Below are 20,636 nucleotides of genomic sequence, written 5' to 3' on the forward strand. Positions count from 1 at the left end.
ACTCCCTTTTACTCACGAGGCAACTTGTCTTTTGTCAACAGCTGTTATCAGACTTTTGTTGAAATATTAACCTAATCCCAAAACAGTACTCAAAAGCTTCTTGAGCATGTCCCAGGGACTTATAACCCAACCAAACCCCAACCCCAACCCCGATGTGAAACTTTGTTTGGATTGTGATTTTTTTGGAGAAAAGTTTTTATATTTTTTATAAATATTTCTTTTATACAATTTTCAATCACTTTTTTATTTTACATATATCACATCCTAAAACATTGCTTTCCCAAAAATGCAATCCAAACGGGCTTGCCCTGCTATTTTTTAGAATTTTATAGAAAAATTTGCTGTAACAATTTAATGTATTTTAAGTAAAAAGATAATTGAAAAATATATTAACAGAAAATGAAAAAATTTTGGGGCAAAAAATGGCAATCCAAAATCAGTACATTGTAGAGTTTTCCAATCTATAACCAATCTAAGACAACTCGGTTCATAAAAAGAGTGTATTATTGTATCAGATCACTCACTTACAGCTCCAAGATTTGAGTATTTGTACCATTTACTTGACACTCAAAACTAAGTAAGAACTTATCCAACTTAATTTGACCTAATCTGACCAAACTTGTATATTTGATCCTCCATCTTCAGAAGGAAACTCTACTTAGGCATAATGCTACTCAAGACACTGCTAAGGCCTGTGCTGCTTAAAGGATAATTGAATGTGCTTGTTTCTACAAAAGAATAAAATTATAAAATAGACAGAAAGCACAAATAGAAATGAAGAGGATCCATGTACCATTAGAGAAGCAACAAAAGACTGCAGAACAGATCTTGCTCATGTCAAAAACTAGAATGATTTGGAAGGTTTACTTCAGAGGACTATCATGCGAAGTGCACAGTTTTCTTGAATTTAGCACACATTCCTCTGCCTTTAGACTGTGTAACAAAAGAAACCACAAACACCTAAAGAATCAGCAGATCACTTTAACCAAATGGATTTTAACCAGAAACATCAAGCATTAAGGATATTAAACATAAACGAATAACTATGAGAGAACAGAAGCCAACACAAGTTAAATAAAAGTAATTATGTATATTTCATCGCTTTCAATTGTTAAGAATATGTCATCTACTTGTCCTTTAGCTTTCACCTTCGCCTTCCCAGAAGGAAAGCAACTCATCATGCTAATGGATGGATCCACAACCCTTATATTCGAAATTCAGGGTCAGGTATTTCAGCTCAGGATGTTAACTGATAACTAAACAACAACGTCATTATCTGCTGAAAACTCTTGCAGAGTCTGAGAGCGAGATACTCTTCACACCTCGTGTATTGATTTTCTTTGCATCCTAGCAACTTCATGCAGGGCAGTTTAATATGCAATATTCCAATATTTCATTGGAAATAGTCTTCATAGAAATCATCACTTATGACAGAAACAAATCTTTCAAGCCACGGAAGCTGATGGAGATTCTTCATGGTTTCAGCATAGGTATCTGTACAGCGTGGTGGGGATTGGTCAGGTTGGGAATCAGTTAGACTAAAACCTCCAGCGAGAAACCTCTGAATCAGTGCCAGCTGTGATCTCTCTTGATCTGAATATGCATCCATCATCAATGGCAGTGGCTCAAATGAGTCCCAAGCCCATTGTTCGAATTCTTGTGGTGGATGATTTACCAAATCTTCAGAATAATCTTCATCCCAAAATGTACATTGACATGTTTGCTGTCCATGACAGTAATTGGAACCACATGAATAACAGAACTCATGCCCACACCTGCAGCTCAAAGACAAATTGTGTCATTTCTGTGACCAAAATTCACATCCAAAGTTCAATTAGACTACATGTAAGAGGTGCAGGTTGTGCATGGGCCATGGGGCACCATGAACCTGTCTTGAAGGCCTCACCGTGTGAACTTTCCTGCACAACCTCTCAGTTACATTCAAGTTCCCAGAAACGGTAGAAATAATTTGCACTAAACAAGCAAGCAGATAATAAGATCCCATAAAGACATACAGTTATTCTGCTCCTGATTTACTCCTACACTTTACAATGGGACAACTAGTGCATATTTGAATTTCAAAAGTGCTAATGTGATCCCAGTACAAACTTCAAAGGAGATACTTGTCCTCCACAAGTGAAACAGTTCCAAGAACCTTCCCAACAAAGTATGTTATCCCAATTCCCAAACATGCACCAACACTAGCTAGGTCTACAAAGCTGGGGAACTACAAATTTAAGTGCATCTACACATTGCCCTGTGCAAATAAAATAGTTAAACACACTACTTTCTTCTTTTTTTTTTTTTAGGCATCTGCAGTTCATAAATCGATTCTGTTGTAAATTTAGTTAGTTAATTATGTTTAGTTAAAGCTATAAGACAACAACAATGAGAAAAGGTACCATACATAACATGACTAAATTCTAATCTCAACTAATGGAAATATAAGTTTAACTGAAAGTAATTCTGGATTCACAGCATCGAAATAATCTTAATGGAGCAACAGAGGCAAAAGCGTGTATTGTATTGACAACATGTGGGCAAATCAGTGAAATGATATGGTGACAGCCTCATACATGTGTAAGTCGAAATTTTATGTCACATGCGGATATTAACTCCCTAAATTGGTATCTGATGGCCAGTAATATTCATAACAATCAGGTGAGATGGATGGACCATGCAAATAGAGAGAATTTTTTTCCCCCAGAACTAGCTAACAAACTTGTGCATCACACGAGAAAGAATTGTTTGTTTGTTAAAGATTTGTATTTTTTTTTAATGAAGATACATTATGGAGCAATAAACCTCTTTAGAATAATGAAGTAGAGCGATTGTCTATTTGTACTATAAATGTTTATGGATGTTGCTTTTCTAATGTTAAGAGGGAGATTGCCATTAGAAACAATATTACACAATAAAAAGAAGAGCAATGAGAATATGCAAGAAAAATTTACAACTTTTGACTTGTATGATAGAAATGGAAAGACTAAACAGCACTACAACATGAGTCCTGGGATTAGAAGAAGAACAGCTTTTAAAGATTCCAGCACATATGTGCTTGTTTGTTTCAATTTCTCAAAAAGACGATTTATGAGGTAGAAAATGCCATGTGGACTCCTAAGATCAAAAGCCCACATTATATTCAACTAGTTTATGATACTTCAAACTTGCCTAAGTGGAAACTTGTTCCCTTTGCCAATATATTGACAGATTGGACTAAAAACGGTATATGCTGGCATCGCAACCAATAGTCCCAAGGAATGATATTTTAATTTCGTTTCAGTGTCAGAATTATGTCATTGTCAGTTTCTAAGTGCATACTAACAAATGCATAATTTACAAGATGCAAAAATTTCAGAGATGAATTTGGAAAATACTATCTAATATCATGTCTATCAAGAAGCATGACTTATTTTTTCCAACAAAAAAAGAATTCAGAACTTATTATTCATGAGTTAAATTTATAGAATAAGAAGCTCATTGCTTGGGTGACGTTTTGTCGAGCTCAAATCCCAAGTGGCTTAATTTATAATTGAAGTTCATAGCAAAACAAAAATTTTCCACTCAACCAGTTCAAAGCCTAATGGAGCAGAGACTAAAACGAACATCTAGATCAATAGACTCACATAGGTATGTACCTATATGAGTTCTATACAGCTTGATATGTGTATCTACCCCTATAATACAATTATAACGAATATTCTAACACCAAAAGAATAGTTAAGGAAAGTATGCTCCAGCTGCGTCTTCACTATTTCTTGCTGGATTCCAGCACAACTACTTAGAAGTACCAACTTGAGCTTAAGCTTGAGCTCAAGCAGTTTAAGTAGTAATTCAAGTTCATCAGAAACTAATACTTCAGCTGTTCAACTACTTCAAGTTTCATTGAGATCAGACTGTCCTAATATATGTGTAGATCTGAATTATATGAATTGCAACTAAATCAAGGACTCTAGCTTGGTTTTTGCGTATATGTTATTAAGTTAGAGCTCAAATACTTGGGTGTTCAGGGCCACCAAATGCGAGGGGTGTTTTGGTTTGTGGAAATGGCACAAACAGTAGGATGTTTGATTGCATTTCCATGCCAATTCTATTTTCCAACAGTTCATGTGGTAATGATGGTACAAACATGCAACAACTGTAGGCAAAGTTGACTGTGTTATCTAAGAATCTAGAGTGAAAAACACATTTGTAGGAGGTCTGCTCATGTCCATATGATAGGTAAAGAGATTTGACAACCAATACTATAACTTAGTTGTTCTATACGTTCACTGATATGCAAGGCATTTGGTAACCAACTCTTGGAAGTCAACAAATACGAGTTAAGCATCACCAAGTGTATCAAGCGAGGCCACCTTTTTAGTTATCTCAAGGAGAAAACCTAAAAATGAATTTCCTCGATCAGGTAGACAAAAAACCACAATGGAAGTTTTAAATTCTCATTATGTACAAGAAACCCAATCATCACTATGAGATATCCATATTAGCATCATCATCCTGACAAATGAAACACTTATAAATCATAAGAAAACCTAAAATTCAGTTTAACATACTTTTGGCGAATGGATTGCAAGTGAGCTGGACATTTTCTATATAAGCCACACATTCTTCTTTTCATCTTATCTTATCAATCTTTGATTCCATTCATCGCTATGAGTGGAGAATCTCACTCAAGTTATATACTCATAATGGCTACAGCTGCCATGAGCATTCTCTTCTCATGCAAAGGCAAAGCTTTATCATCAGTATCACTAGTACAATGGCTCCGACTACAGAGCCAGAGAAATGCCTTGATGTAATTTTATTGCCCTTTCAATTCAAAAAGGCACAACTATACCATTTCTCAAAAACTCATCATCTACTGATGGTGTAGCTTCATGAGAGAGCAATATATATCAAACAAATTAAACAGCTAATATGTATCAAATCTAGCACAAACTTTGGCACAATCATATAAAGAGAGGCCATTTGCCTCACCACTCACAAAATCATAGAGCGTATGTTTGGCTAAGTTGATTAGATGAAAGGCTTCAAGGTTTTTTTGAAGGTGTGCTGCAGATAAGTTGCTAAGAAAAGGGTCTTACCAACATCTCATACGGTAGCGCCCATGCATGAGCTCAATCATCCTATGACACTGTCCGCAGCGTCTCCACCTCTTATTCTGAGCTGGATGACATAAAGTGATATCACTTCCATCCCTCTCCTCCAGTGGAAGACTCTGATACTCTTCACAGGTTGTTGACGAATGCCAAGGGACCCCACAATCCACACAGATAAACCTCTGACAAACGGGGCATTCCACACAACTGTTCTCTGAGTTACTTGATGAACTTGCCCTAGATGACGAGCATTCATTAGGATCAAGTAGGACTGAACAATTAGGATAAGGGCAATACATGCTATCGGAGTTCAGAATATTTGCATCTGCAAGAGCTTTCTCCAAAGATTGATAGGAGATGACAGGCAGAAAAGTTTTACATTCAGTAGCAGAAAGGTAGTATTTGCATTTCAGTTGAGGACATCTAACTGGGACTTGACTAAATTGTATCTTATCCTCAACGTATTGTTTCATGCAGTGAGAACAGAATTTGTGGGAACATTTCATTGTCATCATCATCGAAGCAAGCTTCTCGTCACAACATATTGAGCAACTCTGTGTCGATTGGTTACCCTCAGCAGGAAAAGCAATAACACCAACAGCTACTTGGGCTAATCCTAAAGCATTAATGTTAATTCTGGGAACAAAATCAAGTGTGAATGCTTCCAAATCACAGGTGTGTTCCAGGATCCTTTGCTTCAGTGCCATTAGAAGTGGATCCTCAAGTCTCTCACCATGCATAACCTGACAGAAAGTTATATTACTTTCAGAAAATGAGAAGTCAAACAATAAGCAGTTCTGATCTTTGAGGCCCAAATATGAATGACTAGACCTCTATGTGTATGGTTAGCAGATAAGCAAATAGGAATCACCCATCTTCTTACATGTTATTAAGCAGAAAAGTATCTTTCTGATGAAAGTGCTTTTCTTTACTAGGAATCTGTATCTGGTTGCATATAAGTTAAAAAACGAAACATAGGAACTGTTTTTCTGTATAACAAAGTTCCTACAGTTCTAAATACATGCTTTTTCTACTCGATTTAGTGAGATTAAATACCAAAATCAAAGGATGGGAAGCGGTAATTACCACTGACTTCAAATTTAGCAAGAAAACTAACACAGAAGGAAAAAGAAAGGTCCTTTAGCACTCTGTTGAAGTAAAAAAGGAGTAATTGGAAAGAGCATTCATGGAAAGCACCATGTTAAAATATATTGAACAGAAAAAGAATTTTGTCAAGGCACATTTATTCAGAACGCGTTGTATGACACATTCCCAAATTCCAGCAGATTAAAAAGTACATCTTTCAGCACTATTGTCACCAAACAATCAATCAATGTAGGAGTTATCAAAAGTGAAAAAATCATGAAACACTGAATTTATGGATGACATTTTCAAGGAGAAATCTCTGACCTGATCATGAAGAATCTTGGAATCTGTGAAGGCAAATACCTTCCTAATCTTGTTCTCTTTAGCTTCTACTAAACCATCCATTAAAGCTAAATAATTGGCCACAGATTCTGCAACATAAAAATCAAGCTTTTTCTGCACTTGAATAGGAGCAGCATTTGCAGACCTCTCCATAACCACTCCAATTCCAGAAAATCCAGAACCAGATTCTCCAGGAGCAGCAACTGATATACCCTTGAAATACATTCTCACAGAATATTCATCAAGATCAATGGTTTCAGAAACCTCCTTTACCGAGTTCTCCCTCTCCCTCAATTCATCTTCATCTTCACAACAGCTTCGAAACTCTTCTTCATCCTCTTCTACCTTCAAATTGTTAGCTAAATTTTCAGGTGCCCTTTTGCTATAAACTCTTTGTTCCTCCATCACTAAGTAAAAATTTATCAAATATCCACAACTTATTTACTTGTTAACTGCTTCAAACAATAAGAAACCTCAAAATTTAATCAAATTCCACTAACCAATTTGATGCAAAAAAAAAAATATCTTTATATACTTCATCGCTTAAAAAAAAGCGAAGAAAAAACAAGAAATCTTGAATCAGTATTCTGACAACAACCCATTATTAGATTATCCTGAAGCTCTAAAATTCAGGAATCTTCCTCCCAGACCAGACCACCAATCTCCATAAACTTCTGATCTGTCACCTCTGGTTCTGCATGAAAAAAATTAAGCAGCATCCCATTAACAAGATCCAGAAAAATCACAAATCAGGAACGCAAACAATCTGAAGACATAAACTTTCCTTCAAATTCAGTACTTTATCTTGATCAAAGTCAAACCCACAACCACAAGTCAATTTCACTCAGACCCTTTACTTATTTCCTATTAAAAAACTGGAATTGATATTAAAAAAAACAAATGCATCAGTATGAAATCAGGAATATAATAGTATTTCTGTGGATAACTATCCATAACAGAAGAAGAATAAATCAAAATCAAAGAATTGAAAGTTCCATACCAGGAGGGTCTGCTGGGCTTCACCTCAACAAACAAGAATTCGATCCGAAACTTTGCTCAGAATTCTCAGAAGCTGTTTACTCAATTATACTAATAAATCTATATATTTTTATATGTGATTATTGGAACCCTGACCTGACAAGTGTTTATTTGTGTCTCCACACAGCTTTACCATACCATTTTTTGTTTCTTTGTTTGTTCTGTGGGAACGAGAAAAAGGGAGAAGAGAATCATCAAGTAGATATATTTTGTTTGCTAGCGCCTTCCTTTTTTTTTTTCTTTTTTTCTTTTTTTTTTGCTTTTTTTGAACGATTTAAGCTAGTTCAGTTCAGTTACAGTGGTTGCTTGTTGGTGTGAACACGGAGTCGGGTTTTTACCTAAATTTGGTATCTAGCTAGGATTCTACCTAAAATTTCTTTTGCAATCTCACCAATGGAAGTTCGGAAAATGCTTACCGCCTCTGTGGGTTTTGGGTCTGGGTACGTTATTCATTATTTTAATTCACTCATTATCTTTTCATGTTATTTTAGTAATTTTAACTCTTAAAATAATCTGGACGTTGATAACTTTTATATAATTTAAGAGTTAATAATTTTTATTCTATATTCAACGATGAATTTAATCTTATCGACATAATATTCAAAGGAATTATAGAACTTCCCTAAAAGTATATCTTGGTCTTGTAACAATAATTTATGTTTATTTTTTCTAATAATTTATATAAGAAGTTTTTATATTATTTTCTAAAAAAAAGGAGAAAGAAGAACAAAGGGATTTAGTTAATGGTTTGGAGAAGATTTGATTACTTGAGTTTTCATGTAATGTGGTTAATTTTTGGATATAGTTCAAACTTCAAAGTTCTTTTAGCATACAAGCATGCAAGTACACAGTGATTTGACGTCACATGTATTATGTACAAGCAAGAAAATTCCAAATGACTGATTTGTCCTTGAAATGGATAAGCATCTAATGACAATAATTGAAACAATTCTAAAATGTAAAATTGTTGTATGTTAGAAGGTAATTTGGATCATAGATAGTGATTTTATTTCAAATAATATTTCGCTTGCATCATAAACACATTTTTCAATCTACTTTTTTATATTCCGAACCATCTTTTTATCTCACATACATCACATCACAAAAAGTGCTACAGTAATTATTCTAAATAATAACCTATCCAAATAGCTCAACATTATTCATTTTGCAAACCAAAGTAATTTCTTAAATTTTTATTTACGGAAATCACCGAACATTTGATACATTTAGCTAGATTTGAGTGTGCTGGATACATTTAGAGATGGCAAGCACTCTTGAAAACTCCTTTTGTCAAACCCTAACCCATATATTTAAGTATTTTATCAAACCCTATTGGGCAACTCTACGAGTTTTAATACACATTATTAAATTCTCTTACTCACAGTTCGGATTACTTATCGGGTATCCTCTACTGGCTAAACCGAATGGTTCAAAAGAGGAAAATTAATTATCAAACTAAAATCAATATATACATTATATTAAATTAACACTTTACATTGAGTTTTAAACTTGGGTAACACCATAGAGCTTGCACGAGAAAATTTCAATATCTAATGAAGGGTTAAATCAGCTTTCTTCTATTTATAATCATTATTGTTTTAATTTGTATTGGGTTAGAGTTATATGTTATTGGGTTATAAATTTAAGAAACGTGTTATCGAACACTAAAATTGAAACCTAACAAAGGCGCGCATGCGCACACATTAGGTATCATGTTTTTAGGATCTTTTTACCAAACTCCATCAAGTTATCCGTCGATGACCACTCATTAACATCAAATCTTAATGAATAACTCATTTATCATCTAACCGGACTAGCTATTTAAATATCAAATCGAATACCCACAATATTGAGTTTTACCCTATCCATTACTGTTAAGTTTGATGGCTTGAGTAGTTTTTAGCTCTTCACATCTTCCAAGATAAGAGTATAAGATTACAAATGAAAGTACCATCGTCGCGGTGGAATAAATATATATAGTGGGATAAATATATATCGATTTACTAAGTATTAGAATTTGAACTCGTAACGTAGGCAACAGAAACACCTTCAGAGTGATTTTAACCAATTAATTACTAGTGAACATTCATTATTTGCATTAGTTTTTATAAGATATTTTTTAACAGGTGTCCAATGAATACTCGTTAACACGCATAAATTTCATCCAATCTATTATATATGTACACATGAACAACTATTGTACCTTCTTGCATTCATGCACTTTCTTTAATTTATTTTACATTTTAAAAAATTTAACACTTTGAAATACCTTTTAACGAGTGTTCAATAGGCGTGGTTAGACGAACCCTAGTTTGTATTACAAATGATCGGATAGGATTTTTTATTCACCGTTTGTTTGTTAAGACTTTCGCTGTTGCATAAAGCAGACAGGAGGAATTTGGAGAATGGCCGTGACTTTAGTTGCGAGTGATTAGGATCAAGATTCTCGAGCAGGTGGGTCGGTGAGTTAAGATGACAATCACGATAGGTAGGACTGACCGACCGAGTAGGTGTGACGGATGGGCTAATTCTCTGCTTTATTTTTTAAAACATTTTTTTTTTTAAAAAAAAAGAGAGGCTTTAGAGTTTTCTATTTATACCAATTTTTTTTTTTTTATCATAAACAATAGTTTACGAGATCAACATCTTTTTTTTTAATCCTAAATCTACATTCAGATGTATGAAAAATGAAAATAGCTCCGGAGTTCGGTTATTTATGATTAAATTTTGACAATTAACAGAAATTGAAGATTGGACAATTAAGATTGCGTTGGTATGTCAGCATAAATCAGGATAATTTCAGCAACCTTTTCTTGCCCAACATCATGCAATTTACTCCGCAGAACAATTGTAAATATGTGTAACAATTTGCTTAAAATGGCTTCAAAAGATAATGTCTTTCTTTTTTTTTTTTTTTTTGGTTTCAACCTTCGGGCACATAATGTAGGAGAATTAGGCCCCGTCTGGGATTATAGTACTTTTGATAAAAAAAAAAAAAAAAGCACTTTTGAGGTGTTTAGTAAACATAATCCCATAAAATTAGAAATTGAGTTTTTGGTGTTAAAAACATGTCTAATAAAAGCTAAAATTTGTTGCTTTTAGAATAGATTTCGTGTTTTAAAAAATAAAAAAAATTAAATTTAACCATTTTATCTTATATTATAAACTAAATAAAGAGGTAAATATACTTTAAAATTACACATTATCCAACACAATAAGTACTTATTGAACTATATATTCAAACAATATCCTAAAAAGGGCTTGAACACTTAAGAAGTTCTATTTGTTTTTTTTCGCATGTAAAATCAAAAGAATTATCACAGGACGATGTTAGTGAATTTAACGTGAAAGGATCTTTTACGTCTGCGACTGGATTGCGACCGAATGTTCGTGACCGAGGATTTGAAGCCCTGTAATTGGAAGGAGTGGTTTTAAATGACAGTTTGGTACGATGATTAAGGCTAGTCTTTTTGTGTTCTATTCTTAACCCGTGAAGAACAACACTCATTGCATCCATGCAAGACTGAATGCTGCTCATGTGTTTCGTAAACTGATTATTTTGAGCCTTGTGAGACTGCAAAACTGCAGAATTTGTCTAATTGACTAATCACAAAAGAATAAGAAAGTTGTTTCTTTAATTATTTAGGAGTTGCTTTGTCTGAACTCTGCTGCAGTACTATGGAAACCTAAAGAAGATTAAAATAGTGCAGCATTAGAGAGGCCACAGCAAACGACAATAATGATTTAGCCCTTCATCAGTTGCTAGATTATCAGTCAGCATAATTTAATCATGTATGTCAGTAAAGGGATTGAATTTGTTCAAAAAAGTTGGGCCAAAATGTCTTCCTCTTTGAAATCTTTCCCCAACATTTCACATGGTAGCATTTAATCTTTCTAAGCTTCCCTATTCATTAGTCAATGACCCAAAAGTTTATGTTTACATTTTGTCTTTTTTTGTCATGTCATCATTAGTGACTCCTTGACCCAACTAATAGAAATGTTCAAGCAAATTTGTTTCCTTTGAAATCTCCCTTTAATGTGAAAAATGTACAACTTCTATTAGAATTTTTTGCAAAGTATTTTTTTTTTAAAGTTTTTGTAGAAAAATGTACTGCAATGATTTGAAATATGTGATTCGGAAATGTGTTTATAGAAAAAGTAAATTTTTTTTTTTTTTAGAAAACTCAAATCCGAACAAGGAATAGTTGTTTGGATTCACGTACAACTTCACCTTGAAAATTTTAAAAAAAAAAAAAAACACCATTACTCTCTTAACATTTTTCACGGATTACTAGGAAAAGAAAAAAAGAAACGTTTATTCTTTCCGAAATCGTGGGTTTTAAACTGTTACAAATCTTAAGCCCATTTAGCCATGAGAGACATCCCACCAGCGCCCAAAAGCACAGCCATGTAGGACTTGATCTGTAGCTTGACGCTGCCTTGCAGCTTTGGGCCCATGAAATCTGATGCCAACAAATCCACCAATGCCATATATATCAAAAGCCCAGCAGACGAGGCATTCAGCAGCCCCACTGTGATTAATGCACGGGGGCTGTTTTCTTTGTAGGTGCTTGCTAGACCTATTCCTAGTGCAATTCCGAATGGAGTCGTTACAGAGAAAAAGAATGCCATCACGGCCTTCTTCAGAAGCTTATATTCAGCCTGCAGAAGAATTTTTTTTGAGTGAGTGATTTGATTTAACGTACGTGAGATAAAAAAGTAATCTGCTATTTTTTTAAAGTTTTTGTAAAAAAAATATATCATAGCGATTTGATATATGTGAGGCAAAAAGATAATTGAAAAATATTATTCGCGAAAAATATATAAATTTTTTATTGAAAAATTACAAACCAAACAGGCCCTCTATTGGAGCGAGCATTTAAACGTTCTTTTTTTTTTTCTTCAAATTTTAGCTATTAAATGTAAAATGTTGAAGTTCATAAAAATGGATAAGGTTAAAGAATAAGACCAATTTTTCTTACACTGTTACTGTAAAAAATTAAGTTTAATATACTAACATGTTTGGATGAATGTCACATACGCAGCAAATAAAATTCAAAGATAAATGGAGATTATACAACATGTATTCAGCTCTGTAAGTGTAAAAAGTGTTATATTGAGGGTGTAGAAAAAAAAATAATTCATTATCTTTAATTTAGTCTCTATGTACCTGCAGAATACAGCCACCAAGTCCCATGCCTTCAAACATTTGATGAAAGCAAAGGGCTGCCACTAGTCCTTTTATTGAGCAAGTGTTGTTGGAGGCTCCAAGAGAAATACCAATCACAATAGAATGAACTATGATTCCGAGCTCTAAAACCTGTCAAAAGTTTCCACATGAAGACTTTTAGACATATACAAGCTATTAGGCTTTTATATGCTTTGATATAACCATTATACAATCTTACTTTCTTCCAAGAAAATATATGTTACAAGCCATTTGAGAAAGATAGTCCACATTGATATTTGGTAGAATTTTTTTTTGTCTATAATTTGATCAGATCTAATGATTAACAACACGTACAAAAGGGCAGGGTATAGAATAAAAAAAGAGGTTTTTTTTTTTTTTTTCTAAAAAGGCTGTTGCTAATTGTTACAAGCAATTCTTTGAGACAATTGTATTTGTTGAGGGCACATTCCCCTTTCAAATTTTGTTAAATCACCTCTAGTAGGCTTGCACTTGGGGTAGGCAAGGTTGAAATTTTCATCCCGTTATATAACTCTTATATATATATATATATTTTTTACATGATTTTATGCATATTCATATAATTATAATGCACACAAAAAATGTGTTCTTGTACACCAATGCATCTAAATTTTAAAAGAAAAAAAAAATCAAAGGCAACAGTCGATCAGAATTTCAACATTAGCTTTTCAATCCCATAATATACATACCGAAACAAAGATCTGTGGTTTTTTGGGGGGGGGGGGGGGGTGGAGCGGGGGGCAAGACTCCCAAAGTTTTAGAAAATTCAGTTTTCATTTCTTTCAAAATTAGAAATTGTCAGAACATTCTTTATGAATTTAAAATTTTGCCTCCCACCCAATAAAAATTTAAAAATATTTTATGTTATACATTAAATTTTAGGTATATTCAAATTCGCCCCATCAAGATGAATTTTCTGATTCCATCTATGCTACCGGTCAAACATACGTAATACTTGTCCAAGCATCCCACAAACAACTAAGGCGATGAATTTCATGCAATTATTATACAGCAGGCAAGTCAACGCGCAAGTTCAATGGTGATAAGTACTTATCAAGATTCACACCGTACGTTTCTAGTCCAATCTAAGCTAGTTGACTTTGGATACTTCTCACTTTTGTAGTAGTATGAATCTAGTAATAATGCAAGCACTTACATACAATCATAAAGTCCAAAACCTACCCCAAAAATTCAATCATTCTATTTTTTTTTTCTTGCATTGCCATTTAAGAGCTTTAACTAAGGTATTTATGGTGCGAGAGTGCTAATGGCATCTGCTCTCAATTTATTTGTCAAAATAACAAGCTATTCAATTCTTGGGTCCGGATCTTTTCCTATTTCCTTATTATCGTTTCTTAAATCTCAGTTCATTTTAACTCTCTCTCTCTCTCGTTAAAAATTTAAAAAAAAAAAAATCAAAAAGAGCTATTCGATGAAATAGAAATTGAATTTGTTTTTTGGGATGAAAAATTGGATGTTTTCTATGCATATAAAAGTTTCGAACAACAAAATTGAAAGAAATTAAGAAAAGGCTTGGTGGATTGAAAAGCTAACCATGGCAATCACTCTATAACGCAGAAGCTGAGCTCCTCCAACTCCATCTTTCATACTGATAGATCCATGGTGGTGGCCATGGAGATTCCCCACGGCCATCTCTTGGTCTCCTTGAGCAGCAGCAGCAGCACCACCCTCAGGAATCACAATTCCACCTTTATTTTGCTTGCTATAGAGACTAGTAGCCAGTGAATCCACCATAAGAGTTAGAATAGCAGAAAGCATTGCAACAAATCCGGAAAAGGGAAATTTGTGCCACGGATTTTCTTTCAAGCAGCTGGAACTTAACATGTCGAATGAATCAGGCAAAACATGCATGAATCCAGTTGCAAGAATAATTCCAGCCGCGAAAGATTTTACGATCACAAATAAGTTTTTATCAGGGCTTAGAGCTGGAACTGAACGTGTAACAAGGGGCAAGCAGACTCCTATCATGCTAGTGACAAGGATGGAAACAATGGCTATGATTTTTAGGGGCAATGCCTTTGATTTATTGTTACATGAGTCTTCTGAGTCTGCTTCGCATTCTTCTGAGACGACTGAAAGGACTGGTGTTGTTGAGAAAGAGAGGAGGATGAAGAAAACGGAGATGAGCTTAGAGGCCATCGACTCTAGAATTGATTGATGTGGAAGAATTAATTCTGCTTGGTTGTACTCAGCGTTTCTTCGAGCTGCTGTATATATACAGAATTTGGACGCTTGATTTGGTACATTTAAATAACACAATGATAAGATGAGTTGAATCTATCTTGTTTCTGAAATTTCAAGTACACATTGATGGATTAAAGAAAACTAGAAATTGGTAATTCAAGCGTATAAGCTGTCTGACTATCAATCCAGTATTTAAAAATCTTGTACCAACTTTTGTCCAAAAAATATTTTTACAAAAAGTCTTGTAGCAACTAGTATGTTGTCTTTATTTGAATTTTTAAGGAAAATTTACCAAATTGGTCCCTCAAATTTTTGAGAAAAACTTTTTTAGTACCTTATATTTAAAATCAACTAAAATAATCCCACAAATATAAAATCTTTTACATTTAGTCCTAGAGCTCATTTTTTGCTTACTTTTCCAGCCACAAAGTACATGCTTATCTCAAGTACCATAATTTCAAGGTCAAAATGGGAGCATAATTCGTTTCTTTTCACCCAAAAAAAAAAGGACCTCTCCTTTGATTCAATTTTCATCCACTAAACTCTTCACACTTGAGACATATTGTTCATGCAATTTGGGATCCTCATTTTTATCAATCAATTGTTAAAGCTTTTATTTGAGGGGTTGCTCTTAGCCTAACGAATTTCGCATATTTTGGTGTTTATTAGTAGTGGTATACAATCAGTTCACACACCAATGAAGACCTTAATACTGAAACTCTTTTCCTACTATTTCTTTATGCCATATTCTTAGTAGTAGGTTTGTTAGACCTACAACTAAAATGAAATTTGAGTATTTCATTTTGCCTTGGGAATTACAAGCATATAAAGTAGGCATGCATTTTTTTGGCCAGAAAATTGGGCAAAGACCAAATTGGTAAAATTTTTATATATGAGGGACTATTTTAACTGATTTTAAATGTGGGGGATTAAAAAAATTTTCTCTGAAAATGTAAGGGACTAAATTGACATTTTGCTCTATTTCTTTTGATTTGAAGTTTCCTTAGCAATGAATTTCCATACAAGTTGATGACCTAAAGTCAGAAGTATTTGTCATTCTTGTACTGTAATTTTTTAAAAGTTTTTTTTTAAGTGGGAGGACTCGAATTCAAAATCTTTTACTTATAATTGTTCTCTCTTACCACTCAATCCATCCCTTATCCCTCTTATACTGTAACTTGTCTATTACTAAAATCTTAAGTTTGTCAATGTGATGAGGAAGGGCTGGCCCACCCCAGGGTAGCTCGAGTGGTTTCGTTGCCCCTCTTTAGGGTATGGCGACCACGTTTCGAGTCCTGGGGCTACCGTGTTCAAAGGGATTAGGGCTCTTCCCTTGGGATTAGTCGGGGCGAAGGCCTGGATACTCCTGCATCAGGAAAAAAAAAAAAAAAAAAAAAAAGATGAGGAAGGGCTGCGAAGGAGACCCTAACTTTCATAAAGCATATCTAGTAATGCATGCCCACCACAAGTTGGATTAGTTAAAAAATTGCATAGCACAAGCAAATACTAAAACAAGATTAAAAATATATAACGTCTTATGCTACATCTCAGGGTAATAGAATTTATTTCATTGTGCCGTACCAAAGGCGAGTCAAAGTAAGGGAATGCTTGACAATCGTATGAAATGGCCCTTCAGTTTGAGTTTTATATTCTTGAAAGAAACCCTTGGAATCTATCTCTTATAAAAATTCATTAGCATTATCAAGACAATAAACAAAACTACTTCACCCATCAAACACAACTAACCTAAAAGTAAACGCTTGACAATGGCATGAAATGGACCTTGACTTTGAGTTATATAATCCGATTCCTGAAAGTTGTACCTTTTGTACGGCTTGTACTACTCTTGTCCCTCATCTGGCTTATATAAAATATGGCGCATGGAGCTTGCTGTTCCATTAATGTGTTTATGGTGGTTGAACGGAAGTGAGATTGTGGTAAGCTTGAGAGGGAACGTGTTTAGCTGATGTCCAATACGTATGGATGTGGATAATTAATTTGCTTTTTTTCTTTTGAGGCAAATCAAAAGAATCAAAGGTTTCACTTTCACTTAATAACATTTCTGTTGCAAAAATCACGGGATTAGGTGTAATTAGACACTCACGAGTCATAAGGAATGTAAATTATCACCTAGAATTTTCATTTATATGATTATATAATTAACCTTTTCGTCGTGAAATCTAGTTAACTAACCTAGTTGCTGCTATTACAACGGATGGGCCTTCACAAGTTTCATTTTCGTATAGGTGTTCATCGGGCACTCGTTAATGTGGGTGATGGGCACTCATTAATGTGGGTAAGAAATCACTTGATTAATTAATACATTAATTGTTTCATATTTCAGAAAGTTACTTATTAGAGATTCACATGTTAAATGATATAACTCACATTTTCTCTAAAAAAAAAAAGCCGTTACAAATCTTTTACTAGCACTCATCTCTCTATGGTGCCAAAAATAATGCTTTCAAAAAATTGCAAAACTAAAGCCATCAAGATGCATAAAACCCTAAGTAATGTCTCTCTCTCTCTCTCTCTATGGCACCAAAAATAATGCTTTTAACGAAAAATCACAGATACCAAGTCTATCAAGATGCGTAAAAACCTAAGTTCATAGGAAGTTAGATCCAAAGGTAAGAGTAATACTGTTCCTTCTTTTTTTTTTCTCTGTAAATTAATTAATTTAATTTTCTGTAATTAATTCTTAAACTGTCCATTTTTGGATGAGGAACATGTTGAAGTCACGTTTATGTTTTCTTTTCATTTTTATATGATGTCTAGAGATAAATATTTAAAAAGGTTTGGTGAGTAGTTTTTATACTTTTATGTTTCTGACTATTGGTTTCAAAAAAATTTTTTTTTTTTTACACATTAACAATTCTTGCAGGTCTGATTCCTTTTTCCACATTAGCCTCTTCTTCTTCTTCTTCTTGAAGATTGAAGATTAGTAGGTTCTCCCCATCGTATGTAATTCCTCTGCTTCTGTGTTTTCTCAACATAATACATAATTAGTTGTTTTTTAATTGCATTTTTTCCCAAAACAAAATTAGAACAGGATTAGAATTTCTTTTAAAAAGTTGTTGGCTATTTGCAAATTGTGTTCTCAGCTCAGGATGGGTGTCATAAGTAGGACAAACTCACAAAATTTTTCTTCTTTCTGCGTGTTTTTGCCTTTGAACCATCAACGGTAGCATTGTTAAACTCAGTGGAAAGTTACGTGACTTTGACTGACTGATAAAGGACAGCCACAATTGTATTAGAACAACGAATTCAGGCACCAAAATCAACGATATCAGTTAAAGAACTCGGAGACAATTAAAAAAAAAAAAAAGTTCAGGGCATTTTTCTTTGTTAAAAATCTCCACATGAACTAATGGTAGGAATTTCGAAGGGTATCACATGCACTGAAGGCAGAGCCATTTCTTGGTTCATTTACAACTGTGTAACTATATATTTACCGCAGCATAATTATGCAACATGAGTACATGACTATGACCGCAAAATAAGAATAAAAATAAAAATGCAGCATGATTACTTTACCTGGAAAGTTGTTAATTTTGGAGGAAAGTTCCAAAAATTTAGAGTCAAAGTTACAGACTTATAGTATTTTATTTTTTAAGCCTCAAACTGCTAGATACAGAATTCGAACCTTGAATTTGATAACGAAAAATATTCTAATAGCCCTCCTCCGACCCTTATAGTTAAAGGTTAATCATTTCTAGTATTCCATAATGAAAGTTAGATTGCCAGAGTTTGTAGCATTTGATTAAGAAGCAAATTTTTTTCTTTATTTCCGAGTCATATTTAGGCCATTTTGAAAAATCATACTGAATTTTTGCTTTTCTTTTTCTTTTTTGTTTATTTTTGTATTTTTCTTACCTACATAATCATCAACGTTTTCTTACCTTGTTATGAACTTTTGTTGCTTTGTGAACAGGCCTTTTCACCCACAGAATTTGTCCCAAGAATCCCATGTAGTTTCAGTTGCCTAAATCCTACATACTGATATTTGTTTAAGAATTTCATTTCTAAGAATATAAGGGTTGGAATGTTGAAAGTGTCCTGTTATAGTCTCATAAATTGCACGAGCTTCCAGGCAGCAAACCTTCAACTTGACCAGGTATAGCTATAAGTGTTGCCCTCCATCAACTTTATCTTTTATTTTTAGATGAAATGCTTATATTTTTATAAGCAAATTCACAATGTTTTTTTAACTTTGGCATTAAATAAGTTGACATCTTGATTCCATTACCTAATATTGTTGTAAATATAGATGAATTCGGATTTTCAAGAAATAAGATATTTGATAAATGGACAATTGGACACACCTAATGTCATTGTAATCCATTTTACTGTGAAAATAAATACATGCGCATATTCTTTATTTTGATAGGTGAGCATAAAAGGATCTAAAATAAAATCACAAATATATGTGGTCTTCAATTTTGATGAAAAAACTCTTTTTCCTATTTATTCTTCCTTTTTGGAGAGAATTAAAACTCTTGCTACTGACAATTTTCTTCTATTAAATGTAAAGGGCATTAAATTTCTTCTATTAAATGTAAATAAGAATGGCAATAGGTACGGTAATATTCCATACCCACACGTACCTGACCCAATAGTTAATTCGATTAGACGAGCAATGGATTATCTATTAGGGCATGGTATTGATAAGAGTTTATTGATGGATAACCGAGATAATTTAATAAGAAGACTCTAAAAACCTTTTATATATATATATAAATTTTATAGTACAATAGCACATAAATCTAAACCAACTCGTTACGCAATCCACAACCCTCTTATTCTCTTTAGTTTGTATTTTTGTTCCCTATATTTCTCTTGTGAAGTGTTCTTTGTCATGTTTTATATAAAACTCATTGTTTGGAAATGACCCTGAGAAAAATTGTCTAAATCTTCTTTTGAATATTTGCTGAAATTGCTAATAGCCAGAGGTACGATTTAACTAAAATTCTCAAATGGAGACAATTGTGATTAAAGATGGAAGAACGTCCATTTAACTCCTCATTTTTCATATGCAGGTTCTATGGTACTGTCCAAATTTAAGACTCAATGTAGTGTGTTGATTTACCATGGTGTATACATTAATTTTAGTTTGATAAAAGTTAATTTTCTTTTTTTGAACTATTCGGATTAGTAGGTAGAGGGTACTCGATAGGTTGTTTGAATCCGATAAAATTTGGTAAAAGATTTAGCTAAGCGGGTTAGGGTTTGATAAGAAAATTTTTTAGAATACTCGATCAGCTGGCATCCTTAAATGTAAAGGACATTAAACAAGGTAAAAGATAAAAATGTAAATCATAACTATGATAAATGTTAGATTGATGGAAAGCATTGATAAGCGAGGTTAGTGAAATTTATGCAAAAAAATTTTAAAAAAATTAGAGAGGAGGTTAGCGAAATTTATGCAAAAAAATAAAAAAAAGGCTTACTTCTTGCTTGGAATTTTTGTACAATTCTGTTTTGCTTTTTGATACTTCTTGCTTTGGGTTTTTGTTTGAATTAAGTGGAAGGCAATAATAATTTTTAAATCAAACTGAATCAAAGTGGAAGTTCGTAGACAATGCTGATATTTTATGCACTGGAAGATGAACAGCAGTGGGTGGCTAATACGGATTAAGAATTATGGACGCTTGCAA

General features: G+C 33.5%; 2 protein-coding genes across 2 annotated transcripts; both read right to left on the minus strand.

Moving 5' to 3' along the window:
* Positions 1-1,070: 1,070 nt before the first annotated feature.
* LOC113708721 (ATP-dependent RNA helicase DEAH12, chloroplastic) lies at positions 1,071-7,961 on the minus strand. The gene is made up of 4 exons (XM_027231301.2): positions 7,528-7,961; positions 6,510-7,221; positions 5,085-5,842; positions 1,071-1,775 (listed from the first exon to the last, which is right to left on the minus strand). The coding sequence occupies exons 2-4, from the start codon at positions 6,930-6,932 to the stop codon at positions 1,394-1,396; spliced, it is 1,563 nt and encodes a 520-aa protein (XP_027087102.1). The 5' UTR covers positions 6,933-7,221; positions 7,528-7,961; the 3' UTR covers positions 1,071-1,393.
* Positions 7,962-11,866: 3,905 nt separating this feature from the next.
* On the minus strand, positions 11,867-15,002 carry LOC113707913 (probable zinc transporter 10). The gene is made up of 3 exons (XM_027230308.2): positions 14,329-15,002; positions 12,736-12,885; positions 11,867-12,227 (listed from the first exon to the last, which is right to left on the minus strand). The coding sequence occupies exons 1-3, from the start codon at positions 14,932-14,934 to the stop codon at positions 11,922-11,924; spliced, it is 1,062 nt and encodes a 353-aa protein (XP_027086109.1). The 5' UTR covers positions 14,935-15,002; the 3' UTR covers positions 11,867-11,921.
* Between the last annotated feature and the right edge of the window lie 5,634 nt (positions 15,003-20,636).

This window comes from Coffea arabica, chromosome 9c, assembly GCF_036785885.1.
Source record: "Coffea arabica cultivar ET-39 chromosome 9c, Coffea Arabica ET-39 HiFi, whole genome shotgun sequence".
In the NCBI taxonomy this organism is placed as follows: Eukaryota; Viridiplantae; Streptophyta; class Magnoliopsida; order Gentianales; family Rubiaceae; genus Coffea; species Coffea arabica.

Coding starts and splice junctions, on each gene's coding strand:
- LOC113708721 (XM_027231301.2), bottom strand. CDS start 6,932: ATGGAGGAACAAAGAGTTTATAGCAAAAGGGCACCTGAAAATTTAGCT. Junction 5,843..6,509: donor CCAAGATTCTTCATGATCAG/GTCAGAGATTTC, acceptor ACTTTCTGTCAG/GTTATGCATGGTGAGAGACT. Junction 1,776..5,084: donor CGCTACCGTATGAGATGTTG/GTAAGACCCTTT, acceptor TTTGAGCTGCAG/GTGTGGGCATGAGTTCTGTT.
- LOC113707913 (XM_027230308.2), bottom strand. CDS start 14,934: ATGGCCTCTAAGCTCATCTCCGTTTTCTTCATCCTCCTCTCTTTCTCA. Junction 12,886..14,328: donor GTTATAGAGTGATTGCCATG/GTTAGCTTTTCA, acceptor AACTTTTGACAG/GTTTTAGAGCTCGGAATCAT. Junction 12,228..12,735: donor TTGGTGGCTGTATTCTGCAG/GTACATAGAGAC, acceptor ATTCTTCTGCAG/GCTGAATATAAGCTTCTGAA.